Source organism: Choloepus didactylus, chromosome 2, assembly GCF_015220235.1.
Source record: "Choloepus didactylus isolate mChoDid1 chromosome 2, mChoDid1.pri, whole genome shotgun sequence".
Lineage (NCBI taxonomy): Eukaryota > Metazoa > Chordata > Mammalia > Pilosa > Megalonychidae > Choloepus > Choloepus didactylus.
The window spans coordinates 211,905,992-211,925,542 of record NC_051308.1 but is presented as its reverse complement, the minus strand read 5'-3'; the positions used below and the strand labels follow the sequence as shown (position 1 = coordinate 211,925,542).

The following is a 19,551-nucleotide window of genomic DNA, read 5'->3' as shown; positions in this document are numbered from 1 at the left end:
CCCAGAGTTTGCTCCGGAGAAGCTAAAAAAGGACAGAACACCCTGTGCCAGTTTATACATATTATGTCCCCCAGAAAAAGCCATATTCTTTAATGTATTCTTATAGGGGCAGACATATTAGTGGTATTTTTTTATTTTTTTTATTTTTTTTACATTTTATTTTGAAATAAATTCAAAGTTATAGGAACAGTTGCAAAAACAATACAAACCCCATACACAGAACTCCAGCATTCCCTGACCTCCCCCCCAATACCCCGATCCACTAACTTTAACATGTTGTCACACCGCTATTTCTTTCCCTCCCTCCCTCCCTCCCTATCATCCATCATCTATTGCTCTGTCTTCTGAACATATGAGAGCTAGCTGCACACATCCTTGAACAAACACTATAATTCACATATACAATTACATGAACAAGAACATTCTTTTATGCAATCCCATTAAGCGCAGCTAAGAAGTACAAGAGATTCAACAATGATACAAAGCTTACATTCTGTATTTCCTTTTCCTTATGTCTCAACTGTGTCCCTTTGAGCCTCCTGTCCTCCATCCTCAGATCCCATCCAGGGTCATCCTTGATATTCAATTGTCATCTATTTAGACTGTCTTTTTTTTTTTTTTCCTCAATTGTGGAAACATACATACAGCCTAAATCTTCCCATTCCACCCCTTCCCTAGCATCCCATTAGTGGGATTAATCACATTTAGAATGTTGTAATGCTATCACCTTCCCACCATCCATTACTAGAAATTTCCCTTCACCTCAAACAGCAACCCTACACTCATTTCTTAACTCCCCGTTGCCCCTTCCCCCATTTCTCTTAACCCATACTCTACTTTTCATCTCTATGGTCAAATTCTCTGATAATTTCTTTGTGTTTACTGTGGGGCTTAAAATTAAACTCTTAAATCCGTAACAACCTTGTTTTTCTTTGATACCAACTTAATTTCAATAGGACACATAAACTATGTACCTATACTTCTCCATTCCCCCACCTTTATATAGTTCTTGTCAAAAATTACATATTTTACATTGAGTTCAAAACCACTGATTTGTCATTAGAGTTTGTGTATTTTATATCATGTAGGAAGTAAATAGTGGAGTTACAATTCAAAAATTATTGACTTCCACTTGTATTCCATTGCGGTCAGAGACTGTGCTTTGAATATGTTCAATTGTTTTTTTGTTTTGTTTTGTTTCTTAATTTATTGAGGCTTGTTTTATGTCCCAGCATATGGTCCATTCTGGAGAAAGATCTGTGATCACTAGAGAAAAATGAGTGTCCTGGTGATTTGGGATGTAAGGGTCTACATATGTCTGTTAAAATTCTCTATATCTCTTTCTCCTTTCTTTGTTTCTCTATCGGTAGGGCTCCCTTTAATATCTGAAGTAGGGCAGGTCTTTTATTGGCAAACTCTCTCAGCATTTGTTTGTCTGTGAAAAATTTAAGCTCTCCCTCAAATTTGAAGGAGAGTCTTGCTGGATAAAGTATTCTTGGTTGGAAATTTTTCTCTCTCAGAGTTTTAAATATGTCATGCCACTGCCTTCTCGCCTCCATGGTGGCCACTGAGTAGTCACAACTTAATCTTATGTTGTTTCCTTTGTATGTGGTGAATTGCTTTTCTCTTGCTGCTTTCAGAACTTGCTCCTTCTCTTCAGTATTTGAGAGTCTGATCAGAATACGTCTTGGAGTGGGTTTATTTGGATTTATTCTATTTGGAGTTCACTGGGCATTTATGCTTTGTATATTTATACTGTGTAGAGGATTTGGGAAGTTTTCCCCAACAATTTATCTGAATACTCTTTCTGGACCTTCACCCTTTTCTTCCCCTTCTGGGACACCAATGAGTCTTAAATTTGGACGTTTTATTTTATCTATCATATCGCTGAGATCCTTTTCAATTTTTTCAATTTTTTTCTCCATTCTTTCTTTTGTTCTTTCATTTTCTGTTCTTTGGACCTCTAGGACACTGAGTCATTGTTCAGCTTCCTCTAATCTTGTATTATGAGTATGCAGAGTCTTTTAAATTTGGCCAACAGTTTCTTTTATTTCCATAAGATCTTCTATTTTTTTATTTAATCTTGCAATTTCTTCTTTATGCTCTGCTAAGGTCTTCTTTATGTCCCTTTTATCCTGCTGCATGGTCTTCTTCATGTCTTTTATATCCTGTGCCATGTTTTCATTCCTCAATTGTAACTGTTTGATTAACTGTGCCAAGTACTGTGTCTCTTTTGATATTCTGATTTGGGTGTTTGGGATTGTGTTCTCCATATCGTCTTGTTTTATCATATGCATTAAAATTTTCTGTTGTTTTTGCCCCCTTGGCATTTGCTTTGCTTGACAGAGTTCTTTCAAGTTGTAAAAAAAAAAAAAAATACCAATCTAATTTTTCAGAATACAAGTTGATGGCATACATTTCTCCAACTAACCAGCAGGTGGCATCTGTGAGTCACCTATACCCCTCAAGTCAGTTCTCCCCAACTCTGTGGTTTGTGGGGAAATGATTTTTATGGGGTTCCATTGGTGAACTCAGTTTGGGTTTGTTGTTGGAGCTGTCTGCCCTGAACGGGGTGCGTATGGGTGGTCAGGGAGGCAGTGTCACTTTAATATTCAAACCTCTCAGGTGTTCCCGGAGATTCAAGGCCGCTGCAAGAGTCTAAGCCTTCATTTCAGTTCTGCCCCAGACCCTCTCTGTTGCTGACCCACAAACCACCAGCAATTATGTAGCATCCCTGGGTTTTCTGAGCGGGCCCCCCTTTTCAGCTGTGATCTTCCAGGACCTCTGCTGAGGGAAGGCTGTGCTATGTCACTAGTGTGTGTCGTCCCTCAAGGGAAGCCCCGGGCCATCGGGCACTCTCTGCCTGATGCAAAGATTAGCCTATAATTCTTGACTGGTGTAAGTTCTGAACGAAAGGCAGGTAGTAAAGCTGGGCCCCACCCCTTTTCTCTTAGAGAAGATAGACGCCTTAGGGGGAGGTCATTAGCATTTCAATGGTCTCTCTCTGCCTGTGCCACACCCCTGTCTGGGTCACAGAACTGGGAACTGAGAATGGCTGAGGCTTTCTCCAGTGAGTCGAAAAAGGAACAGAGCTAGTCCGAGGCGACCCTTCGGCTCTCCAAGGTCAGTCATCACCCAAAGCCTCTGTCTATTTGTTGGGGACTTGCACCTCGTAGGGAGCAGTTTGCACTCGCTAATTAAAACCCCAGCTGGAGCTCAGCTGAGCTATATTCGCTTGCTAGGAGAAAGCTTCTCTCTGGCACCATGAGGCTTTGCAGCTCAGGCTGTGGGGGAGGGGTCTCCTGATTTGGATCCGCAGTTCTTACTTACAGGTTTTATGCTGTGATCTCGGGCAGTCCTCCCAATTCAGGTTAGTGTATGATGAGTGGACGGTCACGTTTGTCCCCCTGCAGTTATTCCGGATTATGTACTAGTTGTTTCTGGTTTTTTTTTTAGCTGTTCCAGGGGGACTACTTAGCTTCCACTTCTCTCTATGCTGCCATCTTGGATCCTCCCAAACTCCATATTAGTGTTATTAAGTTGGAAACTTTGGATTAGGTTGTGTCCATGGAGATGTGATCCACCCAACTGCAGGTGATAACTCTGATTGGGTAATTTCCATGGAGGTGTGGCCCTGCCCACTCAGCATGGGCCTTGGTTAGTTTGCTGCAGCTCTATAAAAGCTCAGACAGAAGGAGCTCACAGCTAGCTGGAGCTGAGACAGACATTTTGGAGATGGCCATTGGAAGCTGATGCAGACATCTTGGAGAATGCCATTTTGAACGCAACCTGAGAGTGAGCAGACACCAGCCATGTGCCTTCCCGGCTAACAGAGGTTTTCTGGATGCCAATGGCCTTTCTCCAGTGAAGGTACCCTTTGTTGATGGACACTTTATAGCCTTAAGACTGTAACTGTGCAACCAAATAAACCCCCTTTTATAAAAGCCGATCCATTCTAGTGTTTTGCATTCTAGCAGCATTAGCAAACTAGAACACACCCCAAGAGCAACATTTTGATGAATGTACAGGAGCTGAGAGAGGAGCTAGAACAAAACCCAGGATCAGCAGACACCAGCCACATGCCTTCCCAACTAACAGAGGTTTTCCAGACACCATTGGCCTTCCTTTGGTGAAGGTATACTAGTGTTGATGCCTTAATTTGGACATTTTCATGGCCTTCAGACTGCAAATTTGTAACCAAATAAACCCCCTTTACAAAGCCAATCCATTTCTAGTATTTTGCATGCCAGCAGCATTAGCAAACCAGAACACCTTTCTTCCAGTTTCCAATAACACATTCATCATTTCCTTCTAAGGCCTTGTTAGAAGTACCCTTAACATCTATATTTCTACCACCAGTCTCTTCAAAGCAATCTAGGATTTTTCTATCAAGCACCTCACAATTCTTCCAGCCCCTACTCATTACCCAATTCCAAAGCCATTTCACATTTTACATATTTGTAATAACAGCACCTTACTGCTCAGTAGCAAAAGCAGTCTCAGTTTCCTGGCTGCTAAACACAAATACCATGCAATTGGTTGGCTCAAACAACAGGAATTAATTGGCTCACAGATTTGAGGCAAGAGAAGTCCAAAACTGAGGCATCAGCAAGGCGATGCTTTCTCCCTGAAGACCGTGGCATTCTGGGGCTGGCTGTCTGGTCCCTGGCTTTTCTGTCACATGGCAATGCACATGGCAACCACTTCTGGCTTCCGGATTCCACTGACTTCTGGATTCGATTCTGGATGCTCCCTCTGGCTTTTTTTCTGTCTGACTTTCATTCTGCTTATAAAGGACTCCAGTAATCCCGATTAAAGCCCAACCTGATTCATTTGGGCCACACCATAATTGAAGTAACATCTTGAAGAGATCTTATTTACAATGGGTCCACACCCACAGAAATGGATTAAGTTTAAGAACATGTTTTTCTGGGGTACACAGCTCCAAGCCACCACAGGAATGAAGTACTAATACATGCTACAACATGCATGGACCTTGAAACATTATATCCAGTGAAAGGTGTCAGACACAAAAGTCCACATTTACTGCAGTTCCATTTTTATGAAATGCCCAGTACAGGCAAATCCATACAGGCAGAAAGCAGCTTAGTGGTTGCCAAAGGCAGAAGGTAGTGTGTGTGTGGGGTGTGTGTGTGTGTGTATGTGTGTGACTACTAATGGGAATAGGGTTTCTTTTGGAGGTGATAAAAATGTTCTGGAATTAGACAGTAGTGATGGCTGCACAACCATGTGAATATATGAAAAACCACTGAATCATACACTTTGAAAGGGTGAATTTTATGATATGTGAATTATAGCTCAAGAAAACCCTGCAATACTAACAACAGTGATAATATTATATATAAAAACTTATTGGATGTGGCCAAAACTGTACTCAGAGGAAAATACATAGATTTTAAAAAGTAACATAAAAAATAAGCACTGAGTTCATCTAGGAAAAGACTTAAGGAAAACAGGAAGATGATATCAATCAAGATAAAACTATAAAGTAAGTGACAAAAGTAAAGAGCAGTGGAATTGATACACTTAAGAGCTGATTCTTTGTCATAACCCATATAATAAACAAACTTCCCACAAGGATAATTGAGAAAAAAGGAGAAAAATCGTAAGCACCCAATATCAGAAAAGAGAAAGTAGAGTTAACTCCCGATATTGAAGAAAGCATTAAAAAATACATTTCTGGGATAAAAAATTAGAAAAAGATGATTGAAAGATTTTCTATAAAAGTACAAACTAATAAATCTTACTTGAGAAGAAGTATGATTATGGAAAAATTGTGTAAATCATCCAACTCCCCCTCTTCCCCTAAAAAAGGTTTTTCATACCTTCAAAGAATATACAATACTGCTAATTAAACTATTTCAGAACAGAGAAAAAGAGATTTTTCCTGATGCTTTTTACAAAGTCAGCATTACCATAGCATCAAAATTTAACAAGAACACACTAAAAAGCATTAGACCAATCTCACTGATGAATGTAGATGGAAAAAATCTTAAACAAAACATAAACAAATGAATTCAGCTAAATATTAAAGGAATAATGCATTCATCTCCAGGAGGATATATTCCAGGAATGCAGAGATAGTTAGCACTGAAAATTCACTAATGGAATTCATCATACTGCTAGGTCAAAGGAGAAAAAATATGTGGTCATCTTGAAAGATGCTTAAGAAGCTTCCATAAAATTAACCTCCATTCCTGATTTAAAAAAAAAAGTTCGGTAAAAACTGGAAGTAGTACATGGCCTAGGGATTAAAAGCACAAGGCTTTGGTGGCAGACAGACCTTCATTCAAAGACTGGCCTTTCTACTTAGTAAGTGACATGGGACAATTCACTTGACCTCTCAGACCTCAGTTTCATCATTTGAAAGATTAATATCATTCCATTTAAATGAACTAATGTAGAAAATCATACTGCACAGTGCCTTAGACAAAGCAGTAGTCAATCAGTGGAAGCTTAGTATTTTTATTAATAAAATGGAAATAGGAGATTATTTCTTTTACATAATATTAAAATCCATCTATATCAGAACAACAGTTAAGATTGTTAATAGGAAATATCAGATAATTATTTGTATGATATATTTTATACAAAAAGGATCTTATAGTACACAGTGTGCTGGTTTGGAGCTGTTATGTACCTCTCAAAAGGCCATGTTCTTTTAATTCATCCCTGTGGGGGCAGACCTATTGTGGGCGGGACTTTTTTTGGTTCAATTGAGATGTGACCCAGTCCATTCAGAGTGGGTCTTAATCCCTTTACTGGGGTCCTTTTTGAGGACAAGAGAGAGAAAAATGCCCACAGAAGCCCAGAGACATTTTGGAGAGAGCTAATGAAACCAGAACCCAGGAAAGAAGGACCAGCAGATGTCACCATGTGCTTACCCATGTGACAGAGGAACCCCGGATGTCAGCTGCCCTTCCTCAGAGAAGGTATTTTCCTCTTGATGCCTTAAATTGGACATTTCCATGGCCTTTGAACTGTAAATCTGTAACTTAATAAATCCCCATTGAGATTTTCTAGTATATTGCATCCCAGTAGTGTTCCTGTTTGCTAATGCTGCTGGAATGCAAAACACCAGAGATGGGCTGGCTTTTATAAAAGGGGATTCATTTGGTTACACAGTTACAGTCTTAAGGCCATAAAGTGTCCAAGGTAACACATCAGCAATTGGGTACCTTAACTGGAGGATGGCCAATGGTGTCCGTAAAACCTCTGTTAGCTGGGAAAGCACATGGCTGGTGTCTACTCCAAAGTTCTGGTTTCAAAATGGCTTTCTCCCAGGACATTCCTCTCTAGGCTGCCTTTCCTCAAAAATATCACTCTTAGTTGCTCTTGGGGTGTTTGTCCTCTCTTAGCTTCTCCAGAGCAAGAGTCTACTTTCAACAGCCATCTTCAAACTGTCTCTCATCTGCAGCTACTCTCTCAGCTCCTGTGCATTCTTCAAAGTGTTCCTCTTGGCTGTAGCAAGCTCACTCCTTCTGTCTGAGCTTCTACAGTGCTCCAGTAAACTAATCAAGGCCCATGCTGAATTGACAGGGCCACACCTCCATGGGAATTATCCAAAGAAAGATCTCGCCCTCAATTGAGTGATCACATCTCCACAGAAACATCCAATCAAAAGTCTCCAACCCACTCAACACCAACGGTTTCCTGCCCACACAAGACTGCATCAAAGATAATGACGTTTTGGGGGACATAATACATCCAAACCAGCACAAGTAGCTTTAGCAAATCAAAACAAATACAGATAAGGCTACAGAGATAGGCAGAAAAACGTCTGGACAAGCATACTCTAAGAAATCAATAGTTTATCTCTGGGTAATAGGATTATGGATGCTTTTCTCTTTTTTTATACTGAATTTTTTAAACGTAAATGCAATAGCAATGTTAAATCTTAAGAGAGATTTTGGAGCAATCAGAAGTCCTAATCAAAGCAATACCTGAAGAAGGCTTTTTCCTGGATAAGAAAAAGTTATACAGATCTAAAGGTGCACTGTGACCCCAAAAAAATTCACTGAAAAGAGATCCAAATTGGTTAAAACTTTGATTTGCACAGAATTATCCAAAGATACATTAAAAAAAAAAAAAAAAAAGCTCCTTACAAAAGAATGAAAATGACCCTGAGCTCAGACTTGTCTGGAAAACAAACTGCCAGCAGACAAGGAAGTAGGATCACAGATCAATTTATCTTCCCTGTGTGTTAGCAAGGGAGGGTCTGCTTAGATATGGAAAGACTTAGAACCCATACCACTCACCATTCTTGAAAATATTACTTCAGAGTACCCCAGCTGAGTGAGAGACACATCAAAAGTTAATTCCAAGAACCAAGAAGCTGTAGTATAAAAGGGTTGTAGGTCTGCACTTACTTATTTCAATCCTAGATTCGGAAATTTGACAGTTAGGTGCTGAAAAATGGATTGTACTGCCACTATAGCCTGCCCCTACGTGCTTCCTTACACTTTCCCAGGACCAGGAAAGAGGGTGACCTTTGCACCAAAATCCTTGTGGAGGCCGAGGCATGGAGTTAGGGCCACACGCCAGGACCTTTCTTTTCTGAGACAGAAGAGAAGGTGTGACTCTGCTTCCTACTGAAATTTTTGAAAGAGGGTGGTGGTGGTGGCAAAAGATTAAGGCACTTCTCATCACTATTTCCTTGGGAAATTAGAGACCATGCAAACTCAGGGTTGGGGATGAGACAAAGGCTTTCTGCGACAAGGTCCGGAAAAGGCGCAGCGCCCACTGGCTCCTGTCAACTCACTGAAACGCTCACATCCTCTCTTCGGCGGAGGGGCAAGGAGTCACCAAAGCGCCCAGTCGCTCCCTAGTGGACTGCGGGAAGGAGGCTGACCCTCGGTGTACGCCACCAGGGTCAGGAATTTCGATGTTCACTCCTTCTACTGGCGAGACGCTAGGAGCTTGTTTCGAGGCGGGACGGCATTTGCACTAATTGTACTTTACTTGGGGTGGCTGCGGGGGGCGGGCATGCTCCCTGCAGGACGGACAGAGGCTGCGCGGGGACGGTGCGGAGTGTGGAAGGCAGGGAGTGACTCGCGGAAGGGATGGGGAGTATGCTCCCGGCGCGCTGGGCAGCCTTACCCCCGGGCCCGGTGGAGACGGTGACCTGCGCGTAGGTGGCTCCCGCGGCGGCCGCCGGGCCCGAGACGCCGTTGAGCGCGGCCACGCGCACGGTGTAGCGCGCCCCGGGCCGCAGGTGGAGCAGCGTGGCGGCGCGCTCGCGCAGCCCGGCCTGGCGCGGCACGAAGGCCACGCGCGGCCCGCACGGCTCACACGCGCCCGCCGGGCCCTCGCGGCCGCAGCGCAGGCACAGCAGCGAGTAGGTGACGTCCGAGCGTCCGCCCGAGTCGGCCGGCGGCAGCCAGCGGAGCCGCAGCGCCAGCGGCGAGCGGCTCAGGCTGTACTGCAGGTCCCGCGGCGCCGACGGCGGCCCTGGGGCGGCACAAGGGGCGTGGACCCAGGCGCGGTGAGTCGGGCGAGCGGGGAGAGGGCTGGGGGTGGGGGCCAGTGAGGGGGTGGGAGGCGGTCAGCGATGGGGGCTGGAACAGAGGGGCGGGAGCTGGGGGGTGGGGTGAGGCGAGGGCGGGGACGCCCTACTCGGTGATCCGTCGAGAATCCTAACCTCGTCCCCTCATCTGGACTTTCCCAGCTGTCCTGGTTCTTCCAATCCGGGGTCCCGACCTCCATCCCCACCCAGAAGTCCCCTGCCCCACCCAGCCCCGCTCACCGCCGTCGGGTCGTTTGTCGCCAGGCCCGCCCGCACCACGCCCTCACCTCAACCTCCTCCTCTTCCTCACGGACCTACCCCTCCCCCAGCCCCCGGAATCCAGCCAGGAGCGGGACTCACGCGTGCAGGACGCCGAGGGCGGGTCGGTGGGCGAGCGCGCATAGCTGTCCTGGCACACGCAGAACGTGGAGGCGTTTTCCAGGGCCCGGCTGTGCTCTGGGCACGGCGAGCAGAGGGGCCGCCGCGGGGACACCTTGTAAAACCCTGGGGGACAGGCTGCGGGGAGGGGCCGCGTGAGAAGGAGGGGGCTCCCTCCAAGTTTCTCTCTCCCCTACTTTCCTTCCTGCCCTCCTTAGAGCGGGGTTCATCTTCTCGAATTCTGGTGGGGAGAGTCGGGGGACTCAGCTACTCCAGGACTACCCCGTGGGGTGGCATCTCCTGACTGAACAACCCAGCCCTTCGTAGGCACATAATGTGTGCCAGCGACATCGGAGCGTTTTACTTCTATTAAGTCACTTAATCCTCACACCAATCCATGAGGTATGAACTTTACCCCATTTTTAAAATGATGAAACTAAGGCTCAGAGAGGCTAAGTACCCTGTCCAATGTCCCACAGCTGAAATTGGAACCCAACAGTGAGATTCGAACCCAAGCAGACTGGCTTCAGAGTCCACACTCTTCACCACACCATACTGCCCTAATACCCTTTGGAGGAAAATGAGCCCAGCTCACCCCTGCCCTGATCCCGAACTTTCCAGGATGATAGAGGTGCCTCCAAAGATTGTTCCACGGTTTCCCGGGGACACTCTAAGAGAGAGACACACACGCATTGTTGTCAAAGCTCACCATCCCACCACCACCACCTTTTGAGGGTTAATGTGCCATAAATTCCCAACTCACACCCTTGGTTTCAGTTTGAAAGTGAAGCCAGCCCAGTGAAATGGAAAAGATGGAGAGAGGAGAGTGAAAGTTCTCTGGCCCGTGAGTCAGACCTGCTTCTAGTCTTGACACCTGCTCAGGAACTTTGCCTTGCTCTGTTCCCTCTCCCCACCCAAAACATGAGCCCTGGCCCAGTTGGTAAGAGCACAGCTTTTCTGTCTCAGTGACACCTGTTTGCTGTGTGGCCTGTGGCAAGTTGGTTGATCTCTCTGAGTCTTGTGTAGAACACTTACCTCAAAGATTGCTGGAAGATTAACTGAGATAAAACGCACAAGCTGCTTAGCCCAGTAGAGACCACATATACAAAATAATGATAGTAATTATTGTTCCTCCCTCACAGGCCTGAAGTGGAAACTGCTAAACACCCACTTAATTTTTTTTTTTTTCACCAGCTGGGCCCAGGACGGAGGCAGTGGCTGCTGATTCCTCCTCTCAAAGCTTGGATAGTTCTCACCTTGTTCCCTGGCCCCTGCCGGAGTTCCTCTGTCCTCCCTTCTAGCTTAGCTGTTGATGGAATGGTGGCTGCTCTCCAGTATGGTGTACAACAAAAGGGATGCATGCTGGACTGCAGGAAGAACTTCCAACTTGTCTGGGAGATGAGGGGAGAGGACTAAGGATTTCCACTGTCTGCAAAGCTTGGGAGGGTCCATCTTGCCTAGAGTCTTGGGCAACACAATTTGGGGGAGGCCCTCGGCACCTAGGAGCCTTCAGAAGTCTCTGCCTTCAGAACAAAGCATAGAGCCAGCAGACATCATGGTCTGGTAGGCAGCTGGGACTCAGAAGGCCTGGGTTCCAGTGTTAGCTCTGCCACTCTTTGTACCTCTCTGGCTTCAAGGAACCACCAGTCAAATGGGCGTAATAACCAGGGCCTGCCCACGTCTGTTGTGAAGAAAGAGCTCTGTTCGCAGGGCCTCACAGGAGTAGGGAAAGAATGCTAGACTGCCCTCCCCTGCATGCATGTGGGGTGGTCCACTGTCCTAGAGATGAGTGGTCCCTGATGGGACCTGCAGTGGTTATCTCTACTTTTAGAGGCTCTTTTTAAAGTGGTTTGTGTTGGGGAACAGACTCCAGAAATGACTCCTGACTGCAGCCCCCTATGTCTCTTCCTCAAGGTCAAAATCAGTCTTTCAGAGGTCATCTAGTTCAACTCCTACAGGCCAGGACCTCATGCAACTTTCCTAGCAGTAGCCATACAGTCTTTGCTAGTGTTCTTTGTTTTTAATGGGGCACTCACCCTCCAGTGGCTGGGAGAGGAGAAATGGAAGATTGGCTCACTAAATAGGGGAACAAGAAGGGGAAAAGAAAATCTTAGTTCGTATCCCCTTGTCCACATCCAACTACCTTTAAAGAGGGGTCTGTCTGTTCTTAGCTGGAGAAGGCATATTGAAGGCCTCAACTTCGTAAAGACAAATATGACCATTTCACTTCCTAAAACCCTCCAGCAGCTCCCCACTGCCACTCACCCTACCCATGCCATGTTGAACTCTTCCTTTTATACCCCTGGGTCTTGTCCATTACCCTTTCTCTCTTAGCAAACTCCTATACTTTCTTCAAACCCCAATCCAAATTATACCTCCCCTATGATGCTTCATGGCATCTTCCCCAGCTCACCAATCCCCAAGGCAGAGTTGATGCCACTATAAGTGTCTTTTGTCCCATCTCAGCCCTGGGGCAGGGAGGTCAGCACAGCTGAGAAGTGGATCTCATTTCCCAGTGTGGATCCAAGCCTTCTCTTCCAGTCTCTGATCCTTTGTTCTACAAATACTAGATCTGCTTTAAGCCAAGTGACATTCTAGGCATTAGAGATTCAGCAGTGAATAAGATGGAGAGCGATCCTTCTGTCTAATGGTACAGATGCCCTCCCTCCAATGTCACTGGGGGAAAAGAGGCCATCAGTTGCTGATTCCCTCAACATCTGGTCATCAAACCCATAAAACACCTCCACCCACATCCATCTTCCCTCAACTTCTTCCCTCCAGACCTAGAGGAAGGGATGAGCCACCCCCTGTTGAAGGCCAGCTTCTGTACCTTCATTCTGTATCCCTCCCCTTCACCTCCTTAAATGCTAAATTCCATCAGTCATGGTTCCTCCTGTATCTTAACACCCTACCTTCTCTACTGGCTCTTTCTGGTGATGTATCAAGGGGGTGGAGCAGGAAAAGCAGTAAAAGTGGTCCCTTTCAGGTGGAGAAAATAAAGCAGTGCACTGTTTATAGAGTATTTAAAAACAATAATAAAATTGCCTTAAAAGTTGGCTTGCTTTTTATTAGCAACATGTGCCAGCAATTTTAATGGACATCAGTGACAAAATACTTCTTCCCACTAGTGTAGACTGCTTCCACCACCTCTCACTTGGTATCCCACAGATTCTTTCACTTCAGCATGTAAAGAAATCTCTCCAAGCTACAATAATCGTCTTTAATCCAATGTGCTTTTCAAGTTATCAATCTTTTCTTCCCCTTGAAATGCAGATTTCTAGAAAGTTGTTTACATTCCCTAACTCTAGCCCCTCAACTTCTCTCATCCCTCAATCTTCTGAAACTGCTCTCACCAAGGCCACCAACTGGACATTCTCCAGTCCTCACTTAACTGATGGCTCACCAGCACTCCAGGCCATTTCCTTCTGGATGCCTCCATCTCCCTTGACTGTCAGGACATCACATGCACCTGTTTCTCCTCGCAACTCTGGCCACTCCCTCTGTGTTTTTCATGGGCTCCTTTTCTTCTGATTTTTCCTTATATCTTGCTGTTTTTGCTGTTCTATGAGTCTTCGTTGTTGACCCTCTTTCTTCATACTTCTCACACTCTCCCTGGACTGTACCAACCACATCCACAGCTTCAAGTATCATATGTGTCGCTGGTTACCAAACCACCAGGCCAGACCCGTTTCCTGAGCTCCAGATCCACTTTCTAGCTACCTCCACTTGAAGACACACTGAACACCATAAATACACCCATGTCCTGTGTTCTCTACCCCAGCGAATGGCTCCTCTGTTTATTCAATCCCCACGAAGCATATGAGTCAAAGGGGATGCCTTTCCCCTCTCACATCACATGGTCACCAAGTTCTATGGATTCTATCTTATTAGCATCCTCATTTCCCAATGATCTCTTACTTCAGACCTTCTGGACTGTTGCACCATCTTAATCCCTTATCTCCTGGCCCCTAATCCTTCCCCCTCCAGTCCTTTCATTGCAGTGGCAGCTCAAGTGATCTTTCGAAAATACAAATCTGAACATGTCAGATCCCTGCTTCAAATCCTCCTCACTGGTCTAAAGCATAAAGTTCAAGCTCTTTATTCAAATATTCAAGGCCCTTCATGATTTGCCCCCGCCCCTTTTCAGCCCTGTCACTCTTCACACCTCCATGTCACACTGACTTACTTACTGAGCCCCAACTACGTTATGTTCCCTCTTGTCTCCATGCTTCTGTGCACATTCCCTTAGCTCAGGATACTCTCAACTTCCTGGGATAAAGTTCTTCTCACCATCTCTGGGAAGCCCTCTCCGTGCTTAGAATGGGTTCTCTTTAGGCCCTCTTATCTCTGTTCACACTTACCCCACCCTATGGTAACCACCACTCACCCAATACATCTCTGCTGAGCATCTACCATATACCAGATCCTGTCATAAGCACTGGGGCTACAGAGACTAAGACCTGGTGCCTGAGCTCAAGAAATTCCTACTCTAGTGGTAGAAACACACATAAGTATATCAGTGCAATACTAGGAGGTAAGTGCAGAAATAAAGATTGCAGCAGGTGCTGGAGAGCACAGAGGTGGATCCTAACTCTACCTGGAGAGCTTAGGAAGGTTCATGCCTCTGAGTGCCTTACTAAACTGCAGGTCTCCTCAAGGAAGAGATGGTGACATTTGTCTGTATAAATAAAACAATCCCTCAGTAAATACATGTGGGATGTTTTTAATTCATATTGAAGGAATGATTTGAGTAAAGGAATGAGAGCAAGTTTAGTTACTTCCTCCTCCGTCTTCCACCACTCTGTTTATTCCTCTGTTATATCATATATCACCCTCTTGTGACTTAAATTTTTACAACCTTTCCATCTGGACTGTGAGCTTCTCAAGAGCTGGGACTATGTCTGATTCTTTCATTGCCCTGGCACCCAGAAAATGACTGGCTTAGAGAAAGCTTCACTTGATCATTAAGTGCACACATCCAAGACCCAACCCTTGCCCTCAATCCCCAGGGCCACAGATAGGGAAGAGAACGTTCCTGGAGCCCCACAGACCTGAGAACCCAACAGCATGGAGGGTCTCCTCCAGGGGGCATGATGACTCCGGTTCAATCAGGGTTGAGTGATCTTATTAGTCATCTAGTGCAGTCTCTCTGGAGCTCAAAAATCCTCTCTTCCTGCCTCTTACGTGGATATTGTCAGTGATAGGGGGCTCATTAACTAAAATGCAGTCAGCATTTATGCAACCAATCCCACCAGCCCATGGCTGGTGTCCAGATCTTATGCATAGGAAAAGCAGCACTGTATTGTAGAACTTGAGAGTTGGGCAAATCTGTAATCAACTCCTGGCTCCCACGTCCTATCTTTGCAGGTGAGGTATTAACTTCTCTGAGCCTCTGTTTCTCATCTGTGAAACAGAAATAATAACTCGCTTTATTGCTGTGAAAATAACGAGAAGGCCCGTGGGAGGTGTCTATCCAGTGCCTGAAATATAGGTCCCTAATACCTTCCTATATAGAGCCAAATTCATCTCCTACTAACTTCACTCATTGATCCTGGCTCTGGGAAGCTCTATAAAAGGTCAGGACGCTGGGCTCCAGATCCCACAGCTTCTCTGCTCCCCCTTCTCCCTCTTTCATCTGCATCACAATCTGCCAGCTGCCACTTGCGCTACACTCCCACCTCAGAACCCTCCAGTCCGCTTGATACCTTCACAGATGTTGCCGCGCTCCTGGAATCCCGCACTGCACCTGCAGCGGCCCACTGGCACCAGCCACTCGCCGTCAGCGCCGCAATGCATGCGCGGGGGGCTGCCCGGCTCCCCTTCCGAATGTGCCACGCACGTTCCGGTCACCTCCACCAGGGTGGAGAAGGCGCCCTCGGCCGCGGTGGCTGGGAACGCCGCCAGACCCCGCACGGTGGCGCGGCACTGCTTGTAGTAGACGCGCACGGAGACCAGCGCCACGCATGCGCCCACGTCCTGAAAAGCCAGGTGGAAACCCCGCCGACTGAGCGGGCCGATCTCGCGCACCTCAGTATTCAGCTTCATTTTGCGCTCTCCCAGATCACCCTGCGTGAAGCTCTCGTCCGCCGCGATAGTGTCGATCTTGCGGGGTCGGCTGCCGCCGGAGCGGAGACGTCCGCGGCCCAGGTCGGCCTCGGTTTCCAGGTAGTAGACGTTGAAGGTCTCCTTGCAAGTGCCCGCGGCGCCGGGGATGCTGCTGCAGTCGCGCAGTGTAAACTGCAGCTCCACGAAGATGCGTTGCCCGCGGCCTCGGCTGATCCAACCAGTCTGTAACCAGTTGTCCTGGTTGGGCTCCAGCACGTTGCACACCTGGTATGTGCGGATGGGCCGGTCACGTTCGTCCACACCGCTGATCTCCTCCCACTGGGGAGAAGAGCAAAGATGTGGCCAGCTCAGAACCAAGGGGTCCCCAGGAGGTCGAGCCCTGGCAGTGACTTGGAATGAAAACCCCCTCTCCCATCATTTCGCTTCTGCTACCGCCTCCCTATTATATACATCCCCCTGAAATGATAAGATAGTAAACTGAGAAAGACTTTGGAGACCACTGAACCCAATCCTTAATGTTATAGATGGGGAAACTGAGGCTCCAGAGAAAGAGAGAGAGAGAGAGAGGAGGAGGAGGAGGAGGAGGGGGAAAGGGAGGGAGAGAGGAAGGGAGACTTGATTAGGTATGCGTACAAAATAAGTGGCAGAGCTAGGAATGGTGCCTGGAGTCCCTGACTCTCCACCCAGTGCTCTTTCTACTACTCTAAGCTGCTGTCACACAGCCCCCATCACCCTACCCACACCCCAAGTTCTCAAGCCTTTTAGGACTCCAAGTCTTGCTGCTTCTGCCAATCTATTAATCAACTGCTTGGAGGATCTACTGTGCACAGGGCACTGTCTAGCATTGGCTCCATCCAGATGCCACATTTCTGTTCTAGACTCAGTCAGTTCTTGTTTGTTCTTTTTTTATTTTGGACTGGCTGACTGGCTGAAGATTCAACGTTTTTAATAGGCCACTCCAGCTTGAAACCAAGGCTGCTGGAGGCCACACACTCTGAGGAAGTCCTTTTTCTGATGTGACCATGGGGAGCAAAAGGGCTGAGTCCTTGAACACCAGAGGATCCCTCAGACAGGGAGGGGAAGATTTTCACCTACCCCATCACTTGGCAGTGCAGTCCAGCCCAGTTCAGCTTGAGAAGCTTTGGAATCCAGGAGGATTACTAGAGAGAGGGAAGAAAGCCAGACTGTCAGTTTAGCAGGCAAGTGAGATCATTTGGTGAGGTCACTGCAAATTTGCTAACTACGAGGATGGAAATCCTGGTGAAGAACACAGACAAGTTTTTACAACTCCATAAATCCCCTGGAAGGAGTCTGAGTAGCTCAAGGCCATAGAGAGGTCACCACAACCATTAGGGGAGGAGTCTGTATTAGTTTCCTGTGGCTGTTTTAGCAAATTATCATAAACTTAAAATAAAAATTTATTCTCTTACAGTTATTGAGGTCAGAATTCTGAAATCAGTTTTACTGGGCTAAAGTCAAGGTGTTGGCCAGACTGGATCTTTCTGGAGGCTATGAGAGGAGAATCCATTTTCTTGCCTTCTTCAGCTTCTAGTGGCCACCTGTATTCCTTGGCTTGAGGCCCCTTCCTTTATCTTCAAGGTGCATCACTCCAATCTCTGCTTCCATCATCAAATCACCTTCTCCTCTGACTCCTCCATCTTTCTATAAGGACCATTATGTTTCCATCAGGCCCACCTGGATAACACAGGATAATCTCCCTATGTCAAGATCCTTAACCTAATCACATCAGTAAAATTCTTTTTGCCATATAAGGTAACATTTACAGGTTCCAGGGGAAATGGACATAGACATATTGGGGGCAGGGGGCATTATTCAGTTTCCTACACGGCCCACAGCAAATTTCCTAAGGCTGGTTCTAAAATTGAGTGGTCTGTAACTCCCTCTTTTGAGTGTCAAGAAGAGGGAGAATATGAATATATCAGGGAATGCCTTATCTATACCCACAAATTCTCTCAGACTCAGGGACCTTTCTGAGTCTTGGGTCAACAGGGATAGAGGAGGCTTGAACCTTTTTAGTTTGACTTCCAGGGTCTCTGGGGGAAATGAAGTGGAGAGACCCTACCAGCAACCAGAGAAATAAAAAGAAGTTATCTCCTTGCTAGTTCCTTTCCCAGGGACTGTCACCTCCACTGCCTTTGAAAGAATGTCAGGGGCCCTTTTATATGCAAACACATGACCCCTCCTACACCAGAGAGGCTAGGAGTCACTTCCTTCCTCCAGGAGGCATCAGATCAGTAGTCTGCAACCTGCTCTCAGTATCTTCACAGAGAAGCACTGGTTTGGACAGAACAGCTGGCAGCCCAGAGACAGGAGGCTGAGCCATCCCCAAATCTTGGAGGATTACTCATTTGGAGCTTAAGCAAAGAGGTGGACTGCCAAAGTGAGGCTCTCTAAGAGGGGTTTGGCTTCAGAGGTGTCAGCGATAGCAGCCAGGACCGCAGACAGCGTTGCGATTTCAGCACAACTGACTGCATATCCGAACTGCATATTGCATGGCATCAGAGATCCAGCACCCGGACCAACTCGGTGGTCAACGGCTCAGATTCCAGTTCCTCAGGATTTAGCTCTGAGAACTGCACCTGGATATGACGCCTTTGGATTCAGTTGAGCATGCAGCTTCCCCAAATCCAGTATTAGAGGGAAGGGGCGGGCTCGGGTACCGCGGGCAACCCCAAACCTGGCACTACGGACCGCACCGGATATTAACGCGCTTCGGCTTCAGCACTGCGGACAGCGCCCCTACCAGCTCTCACGCAGCATGGGGACCCAGCCATCCCGACCCTATCTCCCGCTACTCAGACTCCTTTCCGTACCCTCATACTTCGATTTTACCTCTGCATCTCCCTGTCTCCTCCGCTCTCATCTCCCAGCCCCCACACCTCCCACTTCCAATCATTCAGCCTGTCCGTCTCTCCGGCCCCCGAACTGCTGCCTCTGGCTCTCGCGGTTCTTGGTCTGTTTCTTCCCCAGTCTCTCAGGTCTTCAACCCCCAGGCTTCCCTACGTCCCCCTTCCCTTTGCTTGACCACCTTTTTCTCTCCAGTTCTTTGCTTCCTGCTTGCTTCAAACCCTATCAATAGATACCCAGTCTCACCAACGACTCCTTCCCCCAGCACTCCAGATCCCCGTTCCTCCAGCCCCCTATCTTTTGGTATCCCAGGCTTCAAGCACAGCCACCAGTCTCCTCACCTTCCTCGGCGGTCCCGGGCAGCCCGGGTCCCCAAAGCAGCGCAAGACAGAGCGGGATCAGACAGAGGAACAGGCGTAGCGGGTGTGGGCCGCTGCGGGTCTCCATGGTCCGCACACGGAGCTGTCAGTGCGGTGGCGGCTCAAGCCGCGCCAGCCCCAGCACCGCTGAGCAGTGCCCCCAGATCCCAGAGCCGGCTGGGGGGCGGGGTCTCACCAGTCACCATCATCCATGGGGACCAATCACTGGGCACCGCCGCGGGAGGTTCGCCAATCCCCGCCAGCAGAGGGTGGAGAGGTGGAGTCTCATAGGCCAGGGGTGGAACACTGAACTGGAGAGGGGCAAGGAAGGGGTCCCGCCAGTCTTCAAACGGT

General features: G+C 47.2%; 1 protein-coding gene across 1 annotated transcript in view; it reads right to left on the bottom strand.

The window, feature by feature from the left end:
* EPHA10 (EPH receptor A10) overlaps positions 1-19,333 on the bottom strand; it is a 42,700-nt gene extending 23,367 nt beyond the window's left edge. The window contains exons 1-5 of the mRNA XM_037827680.1: positions 19,180-19,333; positions 17,066-17,130; positions 15,610-16,288; positions 9,887-10,042; positions 9,121-9,471 (exon numbers count right to left, since the gene is read on the bottom strand). Coding sequence (XP_037683608.1) covers positions 9,121-9,471; positions 9,887-10,042; positions 15,610-16,288; positions 17,066-17,130; positions 19,180-19,285 — 1,357 coding nt within the window. The 5' untranslated portion in view covers positions 19,286-19,333. The remainder of the gene's footprint in view (positions 1-9,120; positions 9,472-9,886; positions 10,043-15,609; positions 16,289-17,065; positions 17,131-19,179) is intronic.
* Between the last annotated feature and the right edge of the window lie 218 nt (positions 19,334-19,551).